A 19,629-nucleotide genomic window follows, 5' to 3' on the forward strand; every position below is an offset into this window, starting at 1 on the left:
CAGAACTGGGATTTGCTGGATTATACAGTGGTTCCATTTTTAATTTTTTGAGGACCTCCATACTCTTCTTCCATGTGACTATAACAGTTTTCATTCCCACCAACAGTATGTATGTATTTACCCAAGAATTCAAAATCAAACTCTCAACTTCTATATTCTTTATCGTCATGTTCTATGGTCGTAGGTTCTGCTGTTTGTATGTGAGACTTACACTCATGTCCAATATTGATTCATTGAAGTTCTGGCTGAAGAGGAGCTTGAAATGATGCGTCTGACTTGGAAGGGTATTTATAGTATTCCCCCGCTTCTCTGTGCTTTTAGGATTGTTTTGCTAACCACCATGATTCACATCAAGCCTTTTCTTTTCATCTGAAATTCAGTCTCTTTATGTTTTTGCACTACTGGCCCTTTCTGAGTAATCTCATCCACTTTATTGGCATTGTAAAGTACCTTTACAATGCTGACTCCCAAGTCTCTAAACCGCGTCTCTTACTCGAGCTCCAGACGCAAATAAGAATGCGCTCAGTGCACGTGGCTTTTGGTCTCCTACAAGCACTAAAATCATGCCTATTTAAATAGGAAGTCCTCCTCTTCCAATCATACTCCTCCCCTAGTGCTCCCTCTCAGGGACTGGCACCACTCAGGAACCCAAATCAGAGGCCTTGGGACTCTTCTTGCCACTAATAATCATGTTCCTATTCTCGAATCCATCACCCTCCCCCGGCCCTACCGCCACTTCCTTAGCTCAGGCCATTCTTATTTCTCACCTAGATAACTGCAATAGATATCCAGGAAGCATCTTTGCTTTGGTTGGTAACAGTGATCTCACATTTAACATATCTAAGAGAGAAATCTCCTTTTGTCCTCAGCTCCCCAAATTGGCCCTCTCACGTTTGGCCACATCCCAGCTAATAGTATGATTACCAACTTGCTCAAGCCAAAAACCTAGAGCCATCCCTTAGCTCTCTCCTATCCACCCACATCCAATCTACCAGCGTTCACTGTCATTTTTACCTCAAAAATATATCCTAAATCTGATAGCGTGTCATTATTTTCACTGAAACTACTCTAGTCTAGACCACTTCATTTTTCTCCTGGCTTACTTTAACAGCTTGTAAATGTTTTCCCTACCTCTCATTTTTTTTTTTCCTCTAGAACCCCTCCCAAGTCAGAGTACTAAAAAATAAACCATCTCATTTCCTTGCATCAAGTTTTGCAGTCATCTTCTATTGCGATTGTTGTAAGATGGAAACTCTTTACTATGGTCTGTACAGTTCCACATAAGCTGGACACTGCCTATATATTCACCCGCACCCACTATGTTCCAGCCATTGTGACTTTCTTTCTGGCTTCCTCAGGCCAGCAAGCTTGTCCCGCCTCAGGGCCTCTGTACGTGCCATTCCCACTTCTGTCAGATTTGCTCATGACTGGTTCCTTCACATCATCCATGATTCAGTTCAAATACCAGCTCCGCAGAGAGATCTTCCTTCACTACTCTAGCTAAAGTGGTGTCCCAAGATTTAATTTTATCTTTTTCTCTTGGATAATGACCAAGTGAAAAAAGAAAAATATGGGCTTGCTGAAGCAGATTATTTATAATTAGAAACCCAGTTAAAAAGTTTAAAATAAGAATGTGCAGAATCCATGGGCAGAATTCAAAAGTGCATATAGATCATGGCGGTGTATCAGAGTATCTGTAATTTTGCAGATCAAGTACAGGCACTAGATGATTCAAGTTGGTGACAATAAGCTTCAGCTGGTCTGAAGGACATAGAAGGAGGAGGAATCCCCCTTTGTAGGTAAGTTCCCAAAGCTGAAGAAGCCTGGACTTCATTTATCCTTTCTTCCTCTGCTTGCCTGAACTGTCTAAAAGACGCGATCTGACTGCCCAACAGAAAAACCACTTCCGGAAATACAATGTGATGAGATTGCATTTTAGGGTTTTGACAGGAGGAAAAACAAAGGCACAGTTGCCATGCTTTCTTTACTTAGTCTTCTGACATTATGAAAATTTTCAAACATGAAGAAAAATAGAAAGGCTCCATTTCTTAAGATCATTTTTCTCCCTGCTTCAGATGGAGCCAAGTGGTCTCAAAACTCCCCAACTACTGGGTGGGACCAGTAGTTTTTAAACTTCTAATTGCGTGAGTAAAGGTCTGGACATTCGTATGGTCAGTTTTGACATTTTGATCACTTTTTTAGTGCAATCATACCTAAAGTTAGTCAACAAATGCCTCCTGCTAGATAGAACTTGACTATTTTATTTAATTAATTAATTTAAAATTTTATTTTACTGCAGTAAGAATTCTTTCTTTAAAAATTTTTAAAAAATGTTTATTTTTGAGACAGAGACAGAGCATGAGCAGCGGAGGGGCAAAGAGAGAAGGAGACACAGAATCTGAAGCAGGCTCCAGGCTCTGAGCTGTCAGCACAGAGTCCGACATAGGGCTCGAACTCACTGCGAGATCATGACCTGAGCTGAAGTGGGACGCTTAACCGACTGATCCACCCAGGCACCCCGCGGTAAAAATTCTTAACATCGGTTTACCCTTTAAACAAATTTTTAAGTGTAAAATATAGTATTGTTTAGGATGGGTACAATAGTACACAGCTGATCTTTAGAACTTACTAGGGCTTGGGGCAGGAGAGTGGGAAGTTGATAAATAGCTGCTTTGCTTTTGCTGGTTTACGAAGCTCTGAACTATTTCGCCTTTATTTTATTTTATTTAATTTTATTTTAATTTTATTTTATTTTCATGTTTATTTGTTTTTGAGAGAGTGTGAGTGGAGGAGGCGCAGACAGAGGGGGGGCAGGGACAGAGGATCTGAAGCAGGCACCAGGTTCCGTGCTGACAGCAGAGAGTCCCATGTGGGGCTCGAAGTTAGGACCGTGAGATCATAACCTGAGCTGAAGTTGGGACACTTAACTGACAGCCACCCAGGCTCCCTGAACTATTTCACCTTTAAATTTTCCATTCCAGTGCTCTGGAGAAGATCTACATGCTTCAGGGACATATTCGTTTTTGTCCCTTACATAGGCCCTTTATTAAAGCGTACTGATTACGGTGTCATTTCCAGTACTAAACTATACTGTATTATATATACTACTTATGCAAGTTCTGAAGTCAAATGTCAAAAAGAAAATCCAAATTAGTTACATCTTAGCCTTGGTGTTTACATTTCTTTCTTTGAAAAATTTAAAAAATGTTTATTTTTTTTTGAGAGAGAGAGAGAGAGAGAGAGAGAGAGAGAGAGAGCACATTCGAGCAGGGTTGGGGAAGAGAGAGAGGGAGAGAGAGAATCCCAAGCGGGCTCTGTGCTGCTAATGTGGAGTCCAACACAGGGCTCGGCCTTACAAAATGATCGTGAGATCATTGCCTGAGCCAAAATCAAGAATTGGACACTTAACCGATGGAGCCACCCAGGTGCCTCAGTGTTTACATTTTTATCAGCAAATATGAACTAAAAGTTAAATCGTATCTGCCATCTTACAAACAAATCTTTTATTTTTCACCTAGAACAAAGACTTCCCTTTGACGTTATCTCACGAGTGACAATGTTACATTTGATAATTTACTAGTGGATGGAGTATACTGCCCAAGTTACACTGCCCCAGATCCTACTGAACCCAGCGTGGTGACCTTTGGAGAGAAAAGATAAGAAATGCAAGCTGACCCAAGGCATCTGCTTGTTTTATCTGTTTCTGCCAACAATCACTTATATATTACTTAAAAACAAGAGGTAATGAAGTACATCTTCCAGGCCATTTAGCTTTTGTTTGTTTGATTTTTAAAATCCCTCAAAGACTCTGACTACTGCCAACTTGAAATGCTTTCTGAAAAGTTCGGGGAAATTCAAACACTGTGACTATAATCAGAATACTTAGTATAGGGCATTACTGGTACTCGAACGTGGAACCAGGACCTAACCCAGTTGGGTCAGGAAGTTGTTACTTAAAGACTTGTGTTATAGAGTTAAAAAATATTCAATTGGTTATCTCTCTTTTGGTTTTCTTCCTCATGTGGAGGCGGAAAATGATTTTTTCTTGTTTTCTCAATAAATGCTAGAAAGGTAAACTGAATTCTAGTCATAAATTTACATTTGACTTTTCAAAAAAAAATATTCCATACACTGGTGTCAGGTTAAGTGAAGAACAAAGAGGCTAACCTTCCAGTGTGTTCAACAAGCAAAAATATCATCATATTTCAGTTGTGGAATCAGGGATAAAAGGCACAGGGATAAAAGGCACAGCATAGGGAATATAATCAGTGGGACTGCAGTATCACTGGTAACAGATGATACCTATAGTTGTGGGCACAGCTTAACATGAGTCTTGTCGAATCTCTATGTTGTACACCTGAGACCAATGTAACATTGTGCCTCCACTAGACTTCGATAAAAAAATTAAAAATCATACGAAATTATATAGTCACAGCCCTTTCTGTGTTGGGTATTTTCAACCAACATGATGATTTTTAAGGTTGTCATTTAATTAATTAAAAAAATAACAACTATAGTCACATATGACTTCTATACAGTTCTTATATGAATGAAGTACGAGTTACATATTTTGCATCTGGCGCGTTTATTTTAACTTTATAGAAGCAATGCCGCAAACACGCTGATTAAGGATACTCTGAGTACGATAGCTGGACTTTTCACAAATGCCCTGCAAATTCCCAGGAAGTCAATGCACAGCTGTCCCACTTGCACACAATGATGACTTACTGTTCACGGCTGAGAAGGCCTGGTTAGCAGCAAATGCGGTCAAGGCACGCGGACGCTTGTTAGGTTCACTTTGCAAGAGAAGCAAATATTGAATATTCCTTGACACAGAGAAATTGTCATTCATATCCTATTATTTTCCAAAACTTAGAAGCCCCTATGTTAATGGCAGATGAGTTACTGATAAATGTGTTTGACTGCAATGAAAAGAGATGAATAAAGGACTGCGGGAAAGGTTGGGAGATAAATGTTAATGATACCCTGCGATCTCTTTTCAGTCCAATCCCCCAAATCGCTTCTAAATGTTGGCTCCCATCTCCACTAGCACATAGGTAGGTAAGGAAAGAAATTCTGTATGCAAATAATAGTCTTTCCTTGTATTTACATACATATTTAAAAATAATAGCAGAATACTGAAAATCAACAAGTGCAGTAAGGACAGAATTATATATTAAAAAAAGAGTGACTTTTGTTCTCTGTTGAAATGCCACAGTGGCACTGAAAAGGTAATATTCATTATCTCTTCAGGAAAACAGACTCATACCAGGGAAATCAGCATTCATCAGTCACGGATCTAAAGGAAAAACTTAGACAATACCATCCAACCCTCTACTTCCCCTAAACAATCAAATCAAAGAATATTTTTTACATGTTTGAGATTTCTCTCCATCTCAAAGACAACTTTGGTGCTTTGCCCTTGACACATAGTGGCAAATAATAAATATTCTTTTAATAGCTCTCCCATAAATGAATGAATAAATGAATGACTTCACTTCCAAATTGAATTAGGATGCAGAAATTGATATGCAGAATTAATAAGGTTTTCAGTTTAATTTATGGATAAGGAAATGCTTACAGCTCTGGGGTTGGTTGGGGATAATTCTTTGTGCTTTCTCAAAGGCGCTGTCTAGGGTGTTCGTCCCCTTCTCATGTATGTTTCCATTTCGCTGGTTTTCTCCTGTCCTGTCTTTGCAATTCCCTCCCATCATTCTTAGGGACTTCTTTCCTTATGAAACCCACAGGGACATTTTCTGTGTCTGATGACTTCACAAAGCCACTTGCTCCTTCATTTGTTGAACCGACACCTCCTGAGAATCTGCTTCTTCCAGGCCCTGTGGGAGGCACCAGGGACAAAACAGAACCGCACAAGCAACTTCTGTCTTTGTTTTCACTACATTTTTCGATTTCATTAAAACCTAGCTCAGAAACGAAGCAAACAGAACCTGCAAGGACATCAGTCTCCAAAAAGGCATTCCAGGACTAGGCATGTTGCTGCTAAAGGTGCATTCTGGAGGGCCCCAGTGCCACAATGGTGTCACGCACTCCATTAATCTCTGTTGCAATACACGTCTGGCGAATGCATCGTTTCTAGCATCTTGTTTATAATTCTTATGTTGATTATATTTTGAAATGAGAACATTTTTACTATACTGGCTTACATAGCATATTATTAAATTAATCTCACCTATTTCTTTTTAGTTTTTAAAATGTGGCTATTCAAAAATTTAGATGTACATGTATGGTTCGCATTATATTTTTACTGGATTGCTGATGAGAAGGCAAGAGAGAGAGGAACAAAATAACCCAAATAAGCAAACAAAATTATTATGAAATTGAATGTGGTGTTTTATTTGTATCAGTGTATCAGTGAAACACAGAGCTGTATGTTTTCAGAGAAGGCATGGGTAGAATTGCATTTCAGGGATATTCCTGTGGAGAAAGGGACCATATTCGGCTGAGAGATACAGATCGTTTCTGTGCAGTAAGAAATATATTAGAGATTTACAGTCATGCTAATAACTAGAGCGGAGTGCAGATGTATAAGCAAATATAGGCAAGCAAACAGAGACAGCATTCCAGAAACATTCTGAAAGGATTCTAATAAGGGAAAGATGTTCAAACAAAGGCATGGACCACGGGCAGAACCATCCTCTCCTACAAATGGAGGGGGAGGTTCAAATGGAAGCCAAGACACTAATGATCACATTGAACAAAATTTAAATATGCTCTCTGAGGGGTGCCTCAATTGGTTAAGGCTCTGACTCTTGATTTCAGCTCAGGTCATGATCTCACAGTTTGTGAGATCGAGCCCCACGTGGGGCTCTGTGCTGACAGTGCGGAGCTTGCTTGGGATTCTTTCTCTCCCTCTCTCTGCCGTTCCCCCACCCATGTGAGTGCTCTCTCTCTCTCTCTCTCTCTCTCTCTCTCAAAATAAAGAAACTTAAAAATATGCTATCTGGAATCAGTACTGTATTAATCCATGGACATTCATTAGCCCCTCCGGATGAATTCATTGGTCAGGTAACTCAGCAGCTTCTGAGAGTCCCTAGATGCTGATATTCCCACCCCCCTCTACTTTTTCAACTAAGGCTCCGCCCCTTTCAGAGTTCCTTCAACTGCCACTCGCATCATGGCCTCATTTCTGGGGTGAGCAGTCTTCAGGGGCTTCTTGTTTCCTTACAGTCTCATGGCTGCTCTCCTGCCTTGCCAATCCTCTTATCTGGGAATTTTCAGTGAAATAATGGGACAGTTTATATCGTTGATTCCCGTATTGCTCGGCTCAAATGACTCACATTCACTTTGGAAGGTTTCTAGTTACGCAGTGTACAAATAGATCATTTACAGTTGATTAAAATGTTTGTGGTCATTTCTATGAAAAAAAAAAGTTGGGCATCTGTTCTTGGTTAGAAATACAAGTTCATTGTTTTCTCTGTGGGAAAGTCAGGCATGACTTAAGACTCCTTTCACAAGAAAGCCTAAGGATCACCTATATTCTATTTCTGTGGGCATTTTTAATCCTTTGTTAGCGTAAGTGCCATTTTTGACTAATCAAAATATGCAGTTACCCACAATGCTCCATTCCCAAATCGTGTCAGATTAAAGTGTAGTTACTATGACATCGACTGATACACACACAGAGAATGCCCTTTTATGCAACTTCCACAGGATGTTGAAACTAACATGAACTGAACTTTCTGGGGACCTGCTTTGGCCTGTACTGCCTTCATGAGATCTATCAGATACCTCCTGAAAGTCTATTTGTATTTGAGTTACTTTCCATTTTAACTGGGAATTCCTTGTGGCTTTTTTTTTTTTTTTTTTACAGAATACACATTTCTCATTAATTTATTTCTTTTGAGAGAGAGAAACAGCATGAACAGGGGAGGGGCAGAGACAGAGAGAGAAAGAGAGAGAGAAAGTCCCAAACAGGCTTAGTGCTGTCAGCGCAGAGCCCAAAGTGGGGCTCAATCTCATGAAACCAAGAATCACACTTAACTGACTGAGCCACCCGGGTGCCCCAAGAATATTTCAAATGAAAGCCTGAAGTAATTTTTGGCTAACAAAATTAGCAAATTCTTCATTTCCTCACCTGAGTGAAAGGAACACGTATATGTGGTGCAAGAATCAACCCAGGTAAGTTCCTCCTTTTCAGTCACGAAAGGAGGCACTGTGATGCCCCTAAAGAGAGTATTTCGTCCCCCCACGTAAGGAAACCATGTTTCAAGTGTTTCAAGTGTTGACTGTGTGCAAATAAGCCCTGCCCTGGGTGCTATAATAGCCACGCAAATTAAACATGTGGAGAGAATCTCGGGTAACACTTTTCACATTTGCACTTTGCCTATGTGGTTAGACATGGTGATTTCTCCTCCATTAGCTACTTACCATTTCAGACTTGTTCAGTTTGCATAAAGACACTCTTTTAAATGCAGTGTTATCCAGTGGAATTTAAGGTATTTTCGAAATCATGTGGCACAGCTGTGCTGTTCCTTCTCTATCATAAATTCGACTGGCTGGAAAATGAAGTTGGTTTAAAAATAACCTCTTCAGGACTTCTTATAACGAACAGCCTGTATGTAAGTCTTCCACTTCGTGGGTGGACAAATGTATCTAAGATACTTTATTCTGCTCAATAATAAATATTGTTGTGAAACCATAAACCCAGAGAAAATTGGTTATTTTTTTAAAAATAGAATTCATTAACATAGTTCAGAGAGCCAGTGCTTCAGGAAAGCTATTTTTAAAAGCAAACACACCAGAGATGGATTGCCTGGGAGGCCGAAGCAGAAAATTGGTACCTTGGAACTGGAGAATGGATAAATATGAGACTTCATTTGTACCAACCTGGGCCACGTGGGGATAGAATATGGGGGAAAGAATAGTTCCCTTATCTTTTCAGCAAAGCGCCAGGGCCTGTATTGGGCTCGATGTGGGTGACAGGTCTAGATTCAAGTCTCAGCTCTTGTTACCTGTTTGCTACCCAAGTGACCTTGGCCAGATCACACATGCAGGGCAGCGGGGTCCAGCAGTGCACCGTCAGTGTGTAGCAACTGACTCTCCAGGAACAAACAAGCAAGCAAATCAACCAACTCTGGTTTGTAACGTTTGCCACTTTCTGTGGTGTAAATATTCCCACCATGACCCACTTACACTATGTGCATGACCTCACTGAATGCTGAAGTGGGAAGAAAAGTGGACAACCATTCTTTCCAAATTACCTCCCAGATAGCACCAGCTGACTCCAGCAAGCTGCTGCCTAGATTCCATTTCTGGCTCCACCAGTTAATATGGGGGGCTTAAGGCAAGTTATTTGACTTCCCTACATCTCAGTTTCCTAATTTTTAACGTGCTAACCACAAACAAGCCTTAGGAGTTCACTTTGAGGGTAAAATAGAAGGCACTGAGCCCAGAGCCTGAAATAGCAGGTCCTCAGTAAACATCGATTCCCTGACTTGCTGATTTCATGATTATGTCTCTGTCCGTCTCTGTGTCCCCATTCTTCCCCTTCACAGACAAACTATCCGAGAGAACAAGTCCGCATTTGTTTTCATTTGTTTAGGACTCCCTCATTCAACCCATTGCTATCCAGATCTCATTTACAGAGCTCCTGAAAAATCACTTCTCTGTGATGAGCAGCAGACTGTTCCTCCAACTTCAATGGACATTTTTCAGTGCTTATTTCATTTGATGTGTCTGTGGCATTTGTCATGCTTAACCAGTCCTTCCTTCTGAAGCAGGATGTACTATTATTCATGTCATTTCTTAGGCTGGAAACCTAGAAGTCCTCCTCCTTTACCTCCTGTATCCAACTGAACAGGCCAGTTCTATTTTGTAAATATATCTTCATTCTGTTTCCGCAGCTCCCTCTCTAATGCCGCTGTCTTAGTAAAGACCCCTCAAACATTCATCTTTTCATTCTTAAATAATCAAAATGGCATACCACCTTATTTCCCTGCCCCTAACGAATTCCCCTTCCAATCCATACTTCCTCTGGAAGGATTTCTATAAAATGCAAACAGATCATGTAATTCCTTGCACGTCATTGGCGTGCAACACCTACTGCATAAGTCCCAACTGCATGGAATTGCATAATGGCCCCTGTTGATTTTGGCTCATGCCAACCTCTTTGGCCACATGTCCTGCCTCTTGTCTGCTTATGACTGTGCTCCAGTCTTACTAAACCATTGACTGGACTCTCAAGAGACCATGCCTTTTCTTGTCTTTGTCTCTCTGGACAGACACCCCTTTCCCCTTTTCTGCCTGGTAAGCTCCAGTCACTCCTCCTCCCGGAAGCCTTCTTTGACACCCTCGTGACACCCAGTAATTCTCTAACAGGCACTCTTCACTGTACTATAATCATCTGTCCTTACTTTGCTTCCCCAGCTTAAAGTGAATCAATCGAGGACATAAACACTGTATCTTATTCAACATCATATCTACAATATCAAGCACAAAATGTGGACCACAAAAACGTTTAGCAAATTCAATGTATCAACTAAGAAATGAGCCTTTGTGGCACCGAATGAGATGTCTTGTCAAGGCAAGAGCTTTTTTTTTTTTTAATTGAGATATAAGTGAAATGCAACATTGTATTAGTTTCAGGTATACAATATAATGATTTGATATTTATATACATTGTAAAATAATCACCATAATAAATCTACTTAATATCTGTCACTACACATAGTTACAATATCTTTTTATTTCTTCTTATGATGAGAACTTTTATGATCTACTTGGTCAGCAACTTTCAAATATACAATACAGGATTATTGAGTGTGAAGGGATTTTGTAACTGTGAACAAGTTAGGAAGATACACATTTTCAGGCTTGATCCTAACTGAAATAATGATTCTCATTATTCTTAAATTACGGGCTTTTAAATAATAATAACTTATTTAAATGTATTTGTCCTAACAGGATTTGCCTATTAACTTCAAATGTTTAATATTGGTCACCAATAATTAAAACAATAACAAATTAGGTCTTCTCATGCTTATTTTTGAGGGTTTTTTGACAGGGTATAGGAGCTAAGGCAAAACCACTGCAAAAATAGTAATAGTATAGAGAAAAAAATGCTAAATGTGAATCCACTTGAAAATCTGCATTTAATAAGTGAGTAACATATAATAAAGTGAACATGTTATTATCATACAGATGGATAAATTTATTAAGTTATCTATTTAACTACTTTTTAAAATTTTATTTAAATCTAAGTTAGTTAACATATAGTGTAATAATGATTTCAGGAGTAGAATTTAGTGATTCATCACTTACATATACCAGCCAGTGCTCATCCCGACAAACACCCTCCTTAATGCCCATCGTCCATTTAGCCCATCCCCCCACCTACCTCCCCTCCACAACCCTGTTTGTTCTCTGTATTTAAGAGTCCCTTTTGGTTTGCCTCCCTCTCTGTTTTCATCTTATTTTTCTTTCCCTTCTCCTATGTTCATCTGTTTTGTTTCTTAAATTCCACAGATGAGTGAAATCATATGATATTTACCCTTCTCTGAGTGATTCATTTCACTTAGCCTAATACATTCTAGTTCCATCCATGGTGTTGCAAATGGCAAGATTTCATTCTTTTTGATTGCCAAGTAATATTCTATTGTATATATATACCACATCTTCTTTATCTGTTTGTCAGTTGATGGACATTTGGGCTCTTTCCATAATATGGCTATTGTTGATAATTCTGCTATAAATATTGGGGTGCATGTGACCCTTTGAATCAACATTTTTGTATCTTTTGGACAAATACCTGGTAGTGCAATTGCTGAGTCATAGGGTAGCTCTATTTTTAGTTTTTTAAATGTTTATTTATTTGAGAGAGAGAGAGAGAGAAAGAGAGAGAGAGAGAGAGGGAAAGAGAATGTGAGTGGGGGCGGGCAGAGAGGGAGACACAGAATCCAAAGTAGGCTCCAGGTTCTGAGCTGTCTGCACAAAGCCCAATGTGGGGCATGAATCCACAAACCATGAGATCATGACCTGAGTCAAAGTCGGATGTTTAACTGATTGAGTCACCCAGGCACCCCTCTATTTTTAATTTTTTGAGGAAAGAAATTAAGTGGCTGCACCAGTTTGCATTCCCACCAGCAAGGCAAATGTGTTCCCCTTTCTCCACATCCTCGTCAATATCTGTTGTTTCCTGAGTTGTTAATTTTAGCCATTTTGACCAGTGTGAGGTGGTATCTCATTGTAATTTTGATTTGTATTTCCCTGATGATGAGTGATATTGAGCATCTTTTCATGTGTCTTTTAGCCATCTGGATGTCTTCTTTGGAAAACTGTCTCTTCATGTCTTTTGCCCATTTCTTCACTGGATTATTTGTTTTTTGGGTGTTGAGTTTGATAAGTTCTTTATACATGTTGGATACTAACCATTTATCTTATATGTCATTTGCAAATATCTTCCCCCATCTGTCAGTTGCTTTTTAGTTTTGTTGATTGTTCCTTTTGCTGTGCAGAAGGTTTTTGTCTTGATGAAGTCCCAATAGTCCACTTTTGCTTTTGTTTCCCTTGCCTCTGAAGACATATCAAGTAAGAAGTTGTTGCAGCCGAGGACAAAGAGGTTGTTGCTTGTTTTCTCCTCTAGGATTTTGATGGCTTCCTGTCTTATGTTTTGGTCTTTCATCCATTTTGAGTTTATTTTTGTGTATGGTGTAAGAAAGTGGTTCATCTTTCTGCCTATCGCTGTCCAGTTTTCCCAGCACCACTTGCTGCTGAAGAGACTGTCTTTTGTCCAGTGGATACTCCTTCTTGCTTGGTCGGAGATTAGTTGGCCATATGTTTGTGGGTCCATTTCTGGGTTCTCTATTCTGTTCCATTGATCTATGTGTCTGTTTTTGTACAAGTACCATGCTGTCTTGATGATTACAACTTTGTAATATAGCTTGAAGTCCAGAATTGTGATGTCTCCAGCTTTGGTTTTCTTTTACAGGATTGCTTTGGCTATTCAGGGTCTTTTGCAGTTCCATACAAATTTTAGAATTGTTTGCTTTAGCTCTGTGAAGAATGCTGGTGTTATTTTGATAGGGATTACACTGAATGTATAGATGGCTTTGGCTGTATCAACATTTTAACAATATTTGTTCTTCCAATCCATGAGCATGGAATGTTTTTCCATTTCTTTGTGTCTTCTTCAATTTCTTTCATAAGTTTTCCAAAGTTTTCAGAGTATAGATCTTTTGCCTCTTTAGTTAAGTTTATTCCTAGATATTTTATGGTTTCTGTGCAATTGCAAATGGATCAATTCCTTGATTTCTCTTTCTGCTGCTTCATTATTGTTATATAAAAATGTAACTGATTTCTGTATGTTGATCTTATATCCTGAGAATTTGCTGAATTCATGTATCTGTTACAGCAGTTTTTTGGTGGAATCTTTTGGGTTTTCCGCATAGAGTATCATGTTGTCTATAAAGAGTGAAAATTTGACTTCTTCCTTGCTGATTTGGATGCCTTTCATTTCTTTTTGTTTTCTGATTTCCAAGGCTAGGACATCCAACACCATGTTGAACAATAGTGGTGAAAGGGGACATCCCTGTCATATTTATTTAACTATTTTTTAAAATCTTGAATGAGTGCATATTAAATGTGTGTTGAAAGTCTTAAAAACTGAGGTGCTATTGATGTTTTAGGACCTTTCAAAGAAGTGAAAAGCACAGTCACAAAGTAAGCAACAAGGAACTGAGCTTGCAAAGCAGATGTTCTAGCATTTGCTGAATTTTTGTTAATAAATTTCACCTTTTGAGTTGAGAAGAAAATAAGCTTGTTCTTCCTTACTGGTAACTTTTTACAAATAATGAAAATGAACAAACCTCTCCAACTTTAGGGATGATCTAATGTCATAAATAAAAAGTATGCAACTTCATTTAAAAATACTCATTATCATCTCTACCTACAAATCCATTCTCTGGCCCACCAGGACTATTCTTTACTTAACAGTTAACTAGAGTTGAAAGTGTTCTCTTACTTGGAAAAATCTGGATCAATATATATTTAACAGATGGTTTCTCTATAGTCTACTTTAGTAAGCCTTCTAATTAATATATTTCTTCTAAACCATGCTTATGAAGCACCTTTCTCTGTGAGGATTCTACTTTGTATTTTTTGTTGTGTTGTTTTTTAATATCAAGAATTCCTTGATCCAAAAAGGGGTCTTTCCTTTCATAAGTTAAAATTCTTCAAATTAAATTGAGTTTTTATATAAAATCTGTGGAATACAGCTGATCATTTTTTTCTATTTTTCTGGTAAAGAAATCGGGTCATTAAAAAATCATGGGCAAATAGATAATTGATGATATCAGGAACCTGTCTCCTGATATTTTCCTTACTTATCATTATATTACCATATATTTTTAATATTCTTTATCAACCCAAATAGCTAAATCCAAGAAGAACATCATATTTGAATGTACGGCCAGGGTTGCAATAAGGGTGAAACAATTTTCTCCCCAAAAGAAGCTAAATTGACTACAGGAGAGTATCACTCTATAGTCTTAGCCTCACTGGCTATATGTTTTCCTGAGCCACTCAGTTCAAACTAATTAAGCTTAAGCTTTGGAACATAATTCATTCGGTTATATAATGAAATGTGAACCATTTTGTGTGTGTGTGTGTGTGTGTGTGTGTGTGTGTGTGTGTTGATCCAGATACACATAGTCATTTCAATAAAGTAATAATGGTGAGTAGAATCGTAGATGCAAAATTGAAAAGCACCTTAGCAATGATCTAACCAAATCCTTCATGAAGCTCTTATTTATTACCATTCCTTACTGGTGGTGGCCCAACCTCTGTACAGTTTTACTAACATAGTCTCATTCTTTCCAGTCCTGGTGAAGTTTCCTTGTTATGAAATTATTTTTTATCCTGAGTAAAAACTTACCTCTGTAACTTTCATCTTAGTCCATGATTCCTTAAAGAATTAACCAACCTTAACCAATCAAAAAGTAAGGGTCCTGGAAGTCCCTTGTTTTAATGGGTAACATTTTTGTCTACAACACTTTTTCTATATTCTTTGGTTTCCATCATGACTAGCACAACACAATGGAGTAGACTGAAAGGGTCCAGGAACTAATGCTGATCTCCCACAGCCAGGAGATGGACCTGCTACAAACAAGAGGATGTGGAATCATTGTCTAATTCAGCGGGCAGGATGCAGAATCTGAGCAGAATGAACAACAAGTGACACAAAGAAGTCCTTGCAGGATGTCAGCAGCAGGAATGCCCATGACATTCTTGATATCTAAAGACACATATAGTCAAACTAGTATCACAAACTGAAGATGGTGATATTTATGACTACGTTGGCGAAGGTTAGGTCTCAATTTTGAAAACTCAGACCATCTTTGCAAATATAGATTTTGTGAGGACTGGATTTGTGTTCTTTGAAATGATGAGGAGTCTAGAAAATTTCCCCAATAATTTGAACTCTGTCCATTAACTACTTTGTTTTTGAAAGAGAGAGAGACAGGGAGAGAGAAAAAGAGAGAGAGAGAGAGAGAGAGAGAAGCAGAAGGAGAGGGAGAGAGGGAATCTTAAGCAGGCTCCATGCCCAAAGCAAGCCTGACACAGGGCTGGATCTCACCACTGTGAGATCATGACCTGAGCCTATATCAAGAGTCAGACGCTTAACTGACTGAACCACCCAGGCACCCCTATTTAGTATCTTTGACTTCACTTTCTCATAAGTTTCTTTCACTTTCTCCTAAAAATCAGACACACTGACAAGCTGTGCATCAGTTGAGGTAGATTAGTTCTGTTAATAAAAGGAGTTTCCTCATAACCCTGGTGACTAGTGTTCCCTGCGAAGACCTTGTTGCCTTAAAAAGATTTTCCAATTGTTGAAAAATATTTTATTAAGCTGGAAATTCAACATGGTATTGAAGTGACTGGTGCTTTGATTTGTAAGGAAAGGTCAGGATGATGAGACACTGGAAAGAATAAGGAGTCAAGGAACCAGAGTTCTTGTCCTGCTTTTGTCTCTAGCTCTTTGTGTCACCTTTGGTCACACAGAATATTAGAATCCACGAATACAAAGGGAACTTAAAGAGACATCTGGTTTACCACTGTGGCCAATTTAGCTTTCTCTCAAACTATAAAGTTTCTTTAAGCCAGTATCTATAGAATCATAACAACAGCATTTTAGAAACAGTATAAATAATCTTCCCCCAAGGAGCAATTATGGAGGTAATCACATCTGTGAGGAGAAAAGACATTTTCTTGCCTTCACATTTTTTTTTTTTTTGGTATTAATGATCAGGCTTTAAAAGAGCCACAAAGAGAATGCAAACAATAACATTTAAGAGGGTAGTCATACAAGGAGTCCATTGCTCAGTTGTCTAGGATGAATGCTAAGATTGAGAAGGAGAAAAGGGACAGTGGCTGAGGTTGTTTATACATTTTTGATTAATTCAGATTTTTATCTTCTATTGACTACACTGTTTGAACACACACATTACAAACAAACAAATACATTTTTTCTTGTTACCAGACAAAAAAAAATGCATCTAAAAGAAAATGGTGGTTGGGAAATATGTGTCTTTACGTTGGCAGCCCTCACATATCATACGATAATGGGTTGGTAGACACTTGGGAAGGGTGGTGGGCACAGGTAAATAGGCCAAATTAGAATTCCCTAGGATTACCGGCAATTTTAGGGCACCGGAAGCTGGAAGATTGCACTTTTGCAAAGATTTACTTCATAAATTAAATTTTATCATATTTCATGACTTTAAGCCAAAAACCAAGTAATACAAATCTGGAATTTAAAAATTTATCAGTGTGCAAATAGGGGCCCCTACTATGCACAATGGCACTGTGTCAAAACCTCACTCACTTCTGGATATACACTAGAATTTAGGAATGGAATAATTCTTAAAATCCCTCCAAAATTTAAGAATTCTTTTTGGTTAAGCAGTCAACACTATCCTGAAAAAATTGCCTCCATAAATGGTTTTAAGACAAATAATTAAGATTCACAGATATTTGGGCAAATAAAATGGTTGTCAACTGTTACAATTCCAATTTTTAAAGTTGGTGGTTATAAGATTCACCTTTTAATAGGGAATGATGAAAAAAATCACATTCTCTCTCATTTTCTTTTGAATACAGTGAGAGAATGGGAAGGACATGATTGATGTGAAAGTGAAAAAGATAAATGTATTAATTTATTTTAATTAATTTAATGTCAATCAATTGTAGGACCATAAACCATTACTTTTTTAGTGTGGGTTTTAGAATATTCAATTGCAAATAGATTTTTTTTTAAAAAGCTGAAAGTAAAAACAGGAAATAATTGCAGCTAATTAGTCCAAATCTTACCTGAGGTTGCTTTTTGTTCTCTTTTCTTCTCCACTCTCCCTGAAATGAGAAGTGGCAGGTCAGTTACAGAGTGGGTCCATGAGAACAAGGTGTAACTAAGAGGAAACCCCGTTTATGGCAATTTCCAAACATAATCACTCCTCAGCTGTGTCCAAGATGCTTCTAGAGATGACGGGCATGGGCATAGTTGAAGGGGATGAAAAATGCTCTCAATCCAATTTATGAAAACCAACAATAAATGAGGATGCATTAAATAAAACATGCTGCTGGGTTTTAAAAATCTTGTTAGTAAGAGTCATTTACTCAACAATAAACTTACAAGGATCAAATCCCCATAGCACAAACTGTGGGGATAAACACCCGAGTTAAATAAGATCAAGGCCTCTTACAACCTATTTGGGGAGATAAAGGACAGACAATGCAATGTGAGATGAGATGTGCCCTAAAAGGTACAAACTGTTTAAAGATATGAGAGGATGAAGTGATTAGTTTAGGAAATAAAGGGGTGCCCTCGAAGTTAAGGAGAAAGTGATATTTGATTTGGACCTCAAAAGATACATGTGATCTGGGAAATTTGAAATAGGGAAAGTACTGGTGATCATTAAAAGAGATAGTATGGGTTATACAAGACAAGGCTATTTGAGCAAGTGCCATGTTTAAAGCTTGCTTTAGGAACTATGGTTTTGCATAGATGGCTATCTTAGAGCTTAGGCAAGAGATGATGGACTGAGCATGGCAGCAGGAAGAGGGAGGTAGGAGGGCAGGACTTAGAAGGCCCAGGGAGTTACAAAATGTGAAGTGCAAGGGAGAAGTAAAGGTCGAGATGAATGGCTATCTAGGTGACTTTGGGCATGGTGATGCAATGTGGGGGAATGGTAAAATGTGATGGGGGCATGGGGATGACTGGTTCAGTTTTAGACTTACTGAGTTTGAAGTCTTACAGAGACATGGGGCCTGGGAGAGAGATGAAAATCTAAGTTACGGATGCAGAAAAGGTCCATTTTGAGAAGACAGCTGGACCTGAGGTGGGGAATGGGAACAGAAAGGCAGGCGGCACAGAGGACGAGGCTGAGGATAGTGACCAAGAGAAGAAAACTGCTACTTCTATTTTGAGATGTAGGGCCATGAGAAGCAGCAGCAGAGATCCACGGAGATCAACAGAGCACAGAACCGTGTGCCACAGATAAATTTAGGAAGTATGGAGGGCACCCACAGCATCGGAATCTTCTGGGTTCATTGTGAGAGAGAAGGTTTAGCAGAGCAGGGGCGGGGAACACAAGACACTCTGAGAGCCCGAGGAGTAGGGGGTGGTGAGGAAGACGGGGCTGAAGATATGGCTTCTTGTTCATGACATCTGGCAGCCCACAAATGAATGAGATTCGGGCAACAGCCTGAGCAGAAGAAAACCCGGGCTAGGGGATGCTTCGTCATGGTTACAGGCTTAGATAAGGAACTCTGCTCAGGGCACTGCTGTGTGGCAACAACACCGTGGAGATGAGAGCCTTGGTTTTGTGACGGGCAAGCGAGGGCACCCTCTGGCCATCGCTTTCTTGTCACCTTTCAAGATTTCACAGATGGAGCTAGTTACTGAGAGGGTGTGCAAAACACGCAAACGGCATGTAAACTTTATCTAAGTTTTTCTACCAGCCTTTCCTGTCTTTTAAAATCCTAAAACATAAGGTGGAGAATGTATAACCTTTTTCTCATGCAGCCGCCAAAAGCACAGAATTCATCTAACTGGCATTTTGATTAATGGCACATTCTATTCATTTAGGTGATTTCCAGAGGTCTTGTTTGATACGATTTATTTCAATGATTCAAACAGATAAATGACATGAGTAGTCCACTTAAAGGCTTCATTCATTACCAAGTGTGATGGAGGTACCTCCTCATTTAAGTTTTTTTTTTTTTATCAGGCAAGCAACCGTTTACTATTTGATTACCAATTGTTCTATACTAGAGGCCTCAAACATTTTCACAAATTTAAAAAATGTTGAGTCCTGAATTATAAAATGTTTTGAGACAAACATCTCTTTGGAAAGTCTTTAATTTGCAGAAGAATGAGTCATAAATTCTGAAAGTTGACAATGAGAGTATTAGGGATAAATAATATGGTGTGATACTCAGTCTCAAGATACTCCCAAAGACCATTGTCTTCCTGGTCCTCCTAGTAACTGTGTCCTTGTGTGGTGCCCTCCCACACTGATTTAGACTGACTTGTGTAATCAAGAGGATTTTGCAGAAATGACGGAATGTGACTTCCAAGGTTGGGCCTTAAAACCATTGTGGTTTCCATCTAGC

The 19,629-nt window shown here is 38.9% G+C and overlaps 1 protein-coding gene across 4 annotated transcripts in view; it reads right to left on the reverse strand.

Annotated features, from left to right (window-relative positions):
- The window catches only part of CHST9 (carbohydrate sulfotransferase 9), a 243,332-nt gene that overhangs the window by 116,430 nt on the left and 107,273 nt on the right, over positions 1–19,629 (reverse strand). For 2 of the 4 annotated variants that reach the window (XM_019815103.3, XM_019815102.3), the window contains exon 3: positions 17,329–17,367. The exons of the other annotated variants lie outside the window; for them this stretch is intronic. In XM_019815103.3, coding sequence (XP_019670662.1) covers positions 17,329–17,367 — 39 coding nt within the window. The remainder of the gene's footprint in view (positions 1–17,328; positions 17,368–19,629) is intronic. 4 annotated transcript variants of the gene reach the window in all.

The sequence above is a fragment of the Felis catus genome, chromosome D3 (assembly GCF_018350175.1).
Source record: "Felis catus isolate Fca126 chromosome D3, F.catus_Fca126_mat1.0, whole genome shotgun sequence".
NCBI lineage: Eukaryota > Metazoa > Chordata > Mammalia > Carnivora > Felidae > Felis > Felis catus.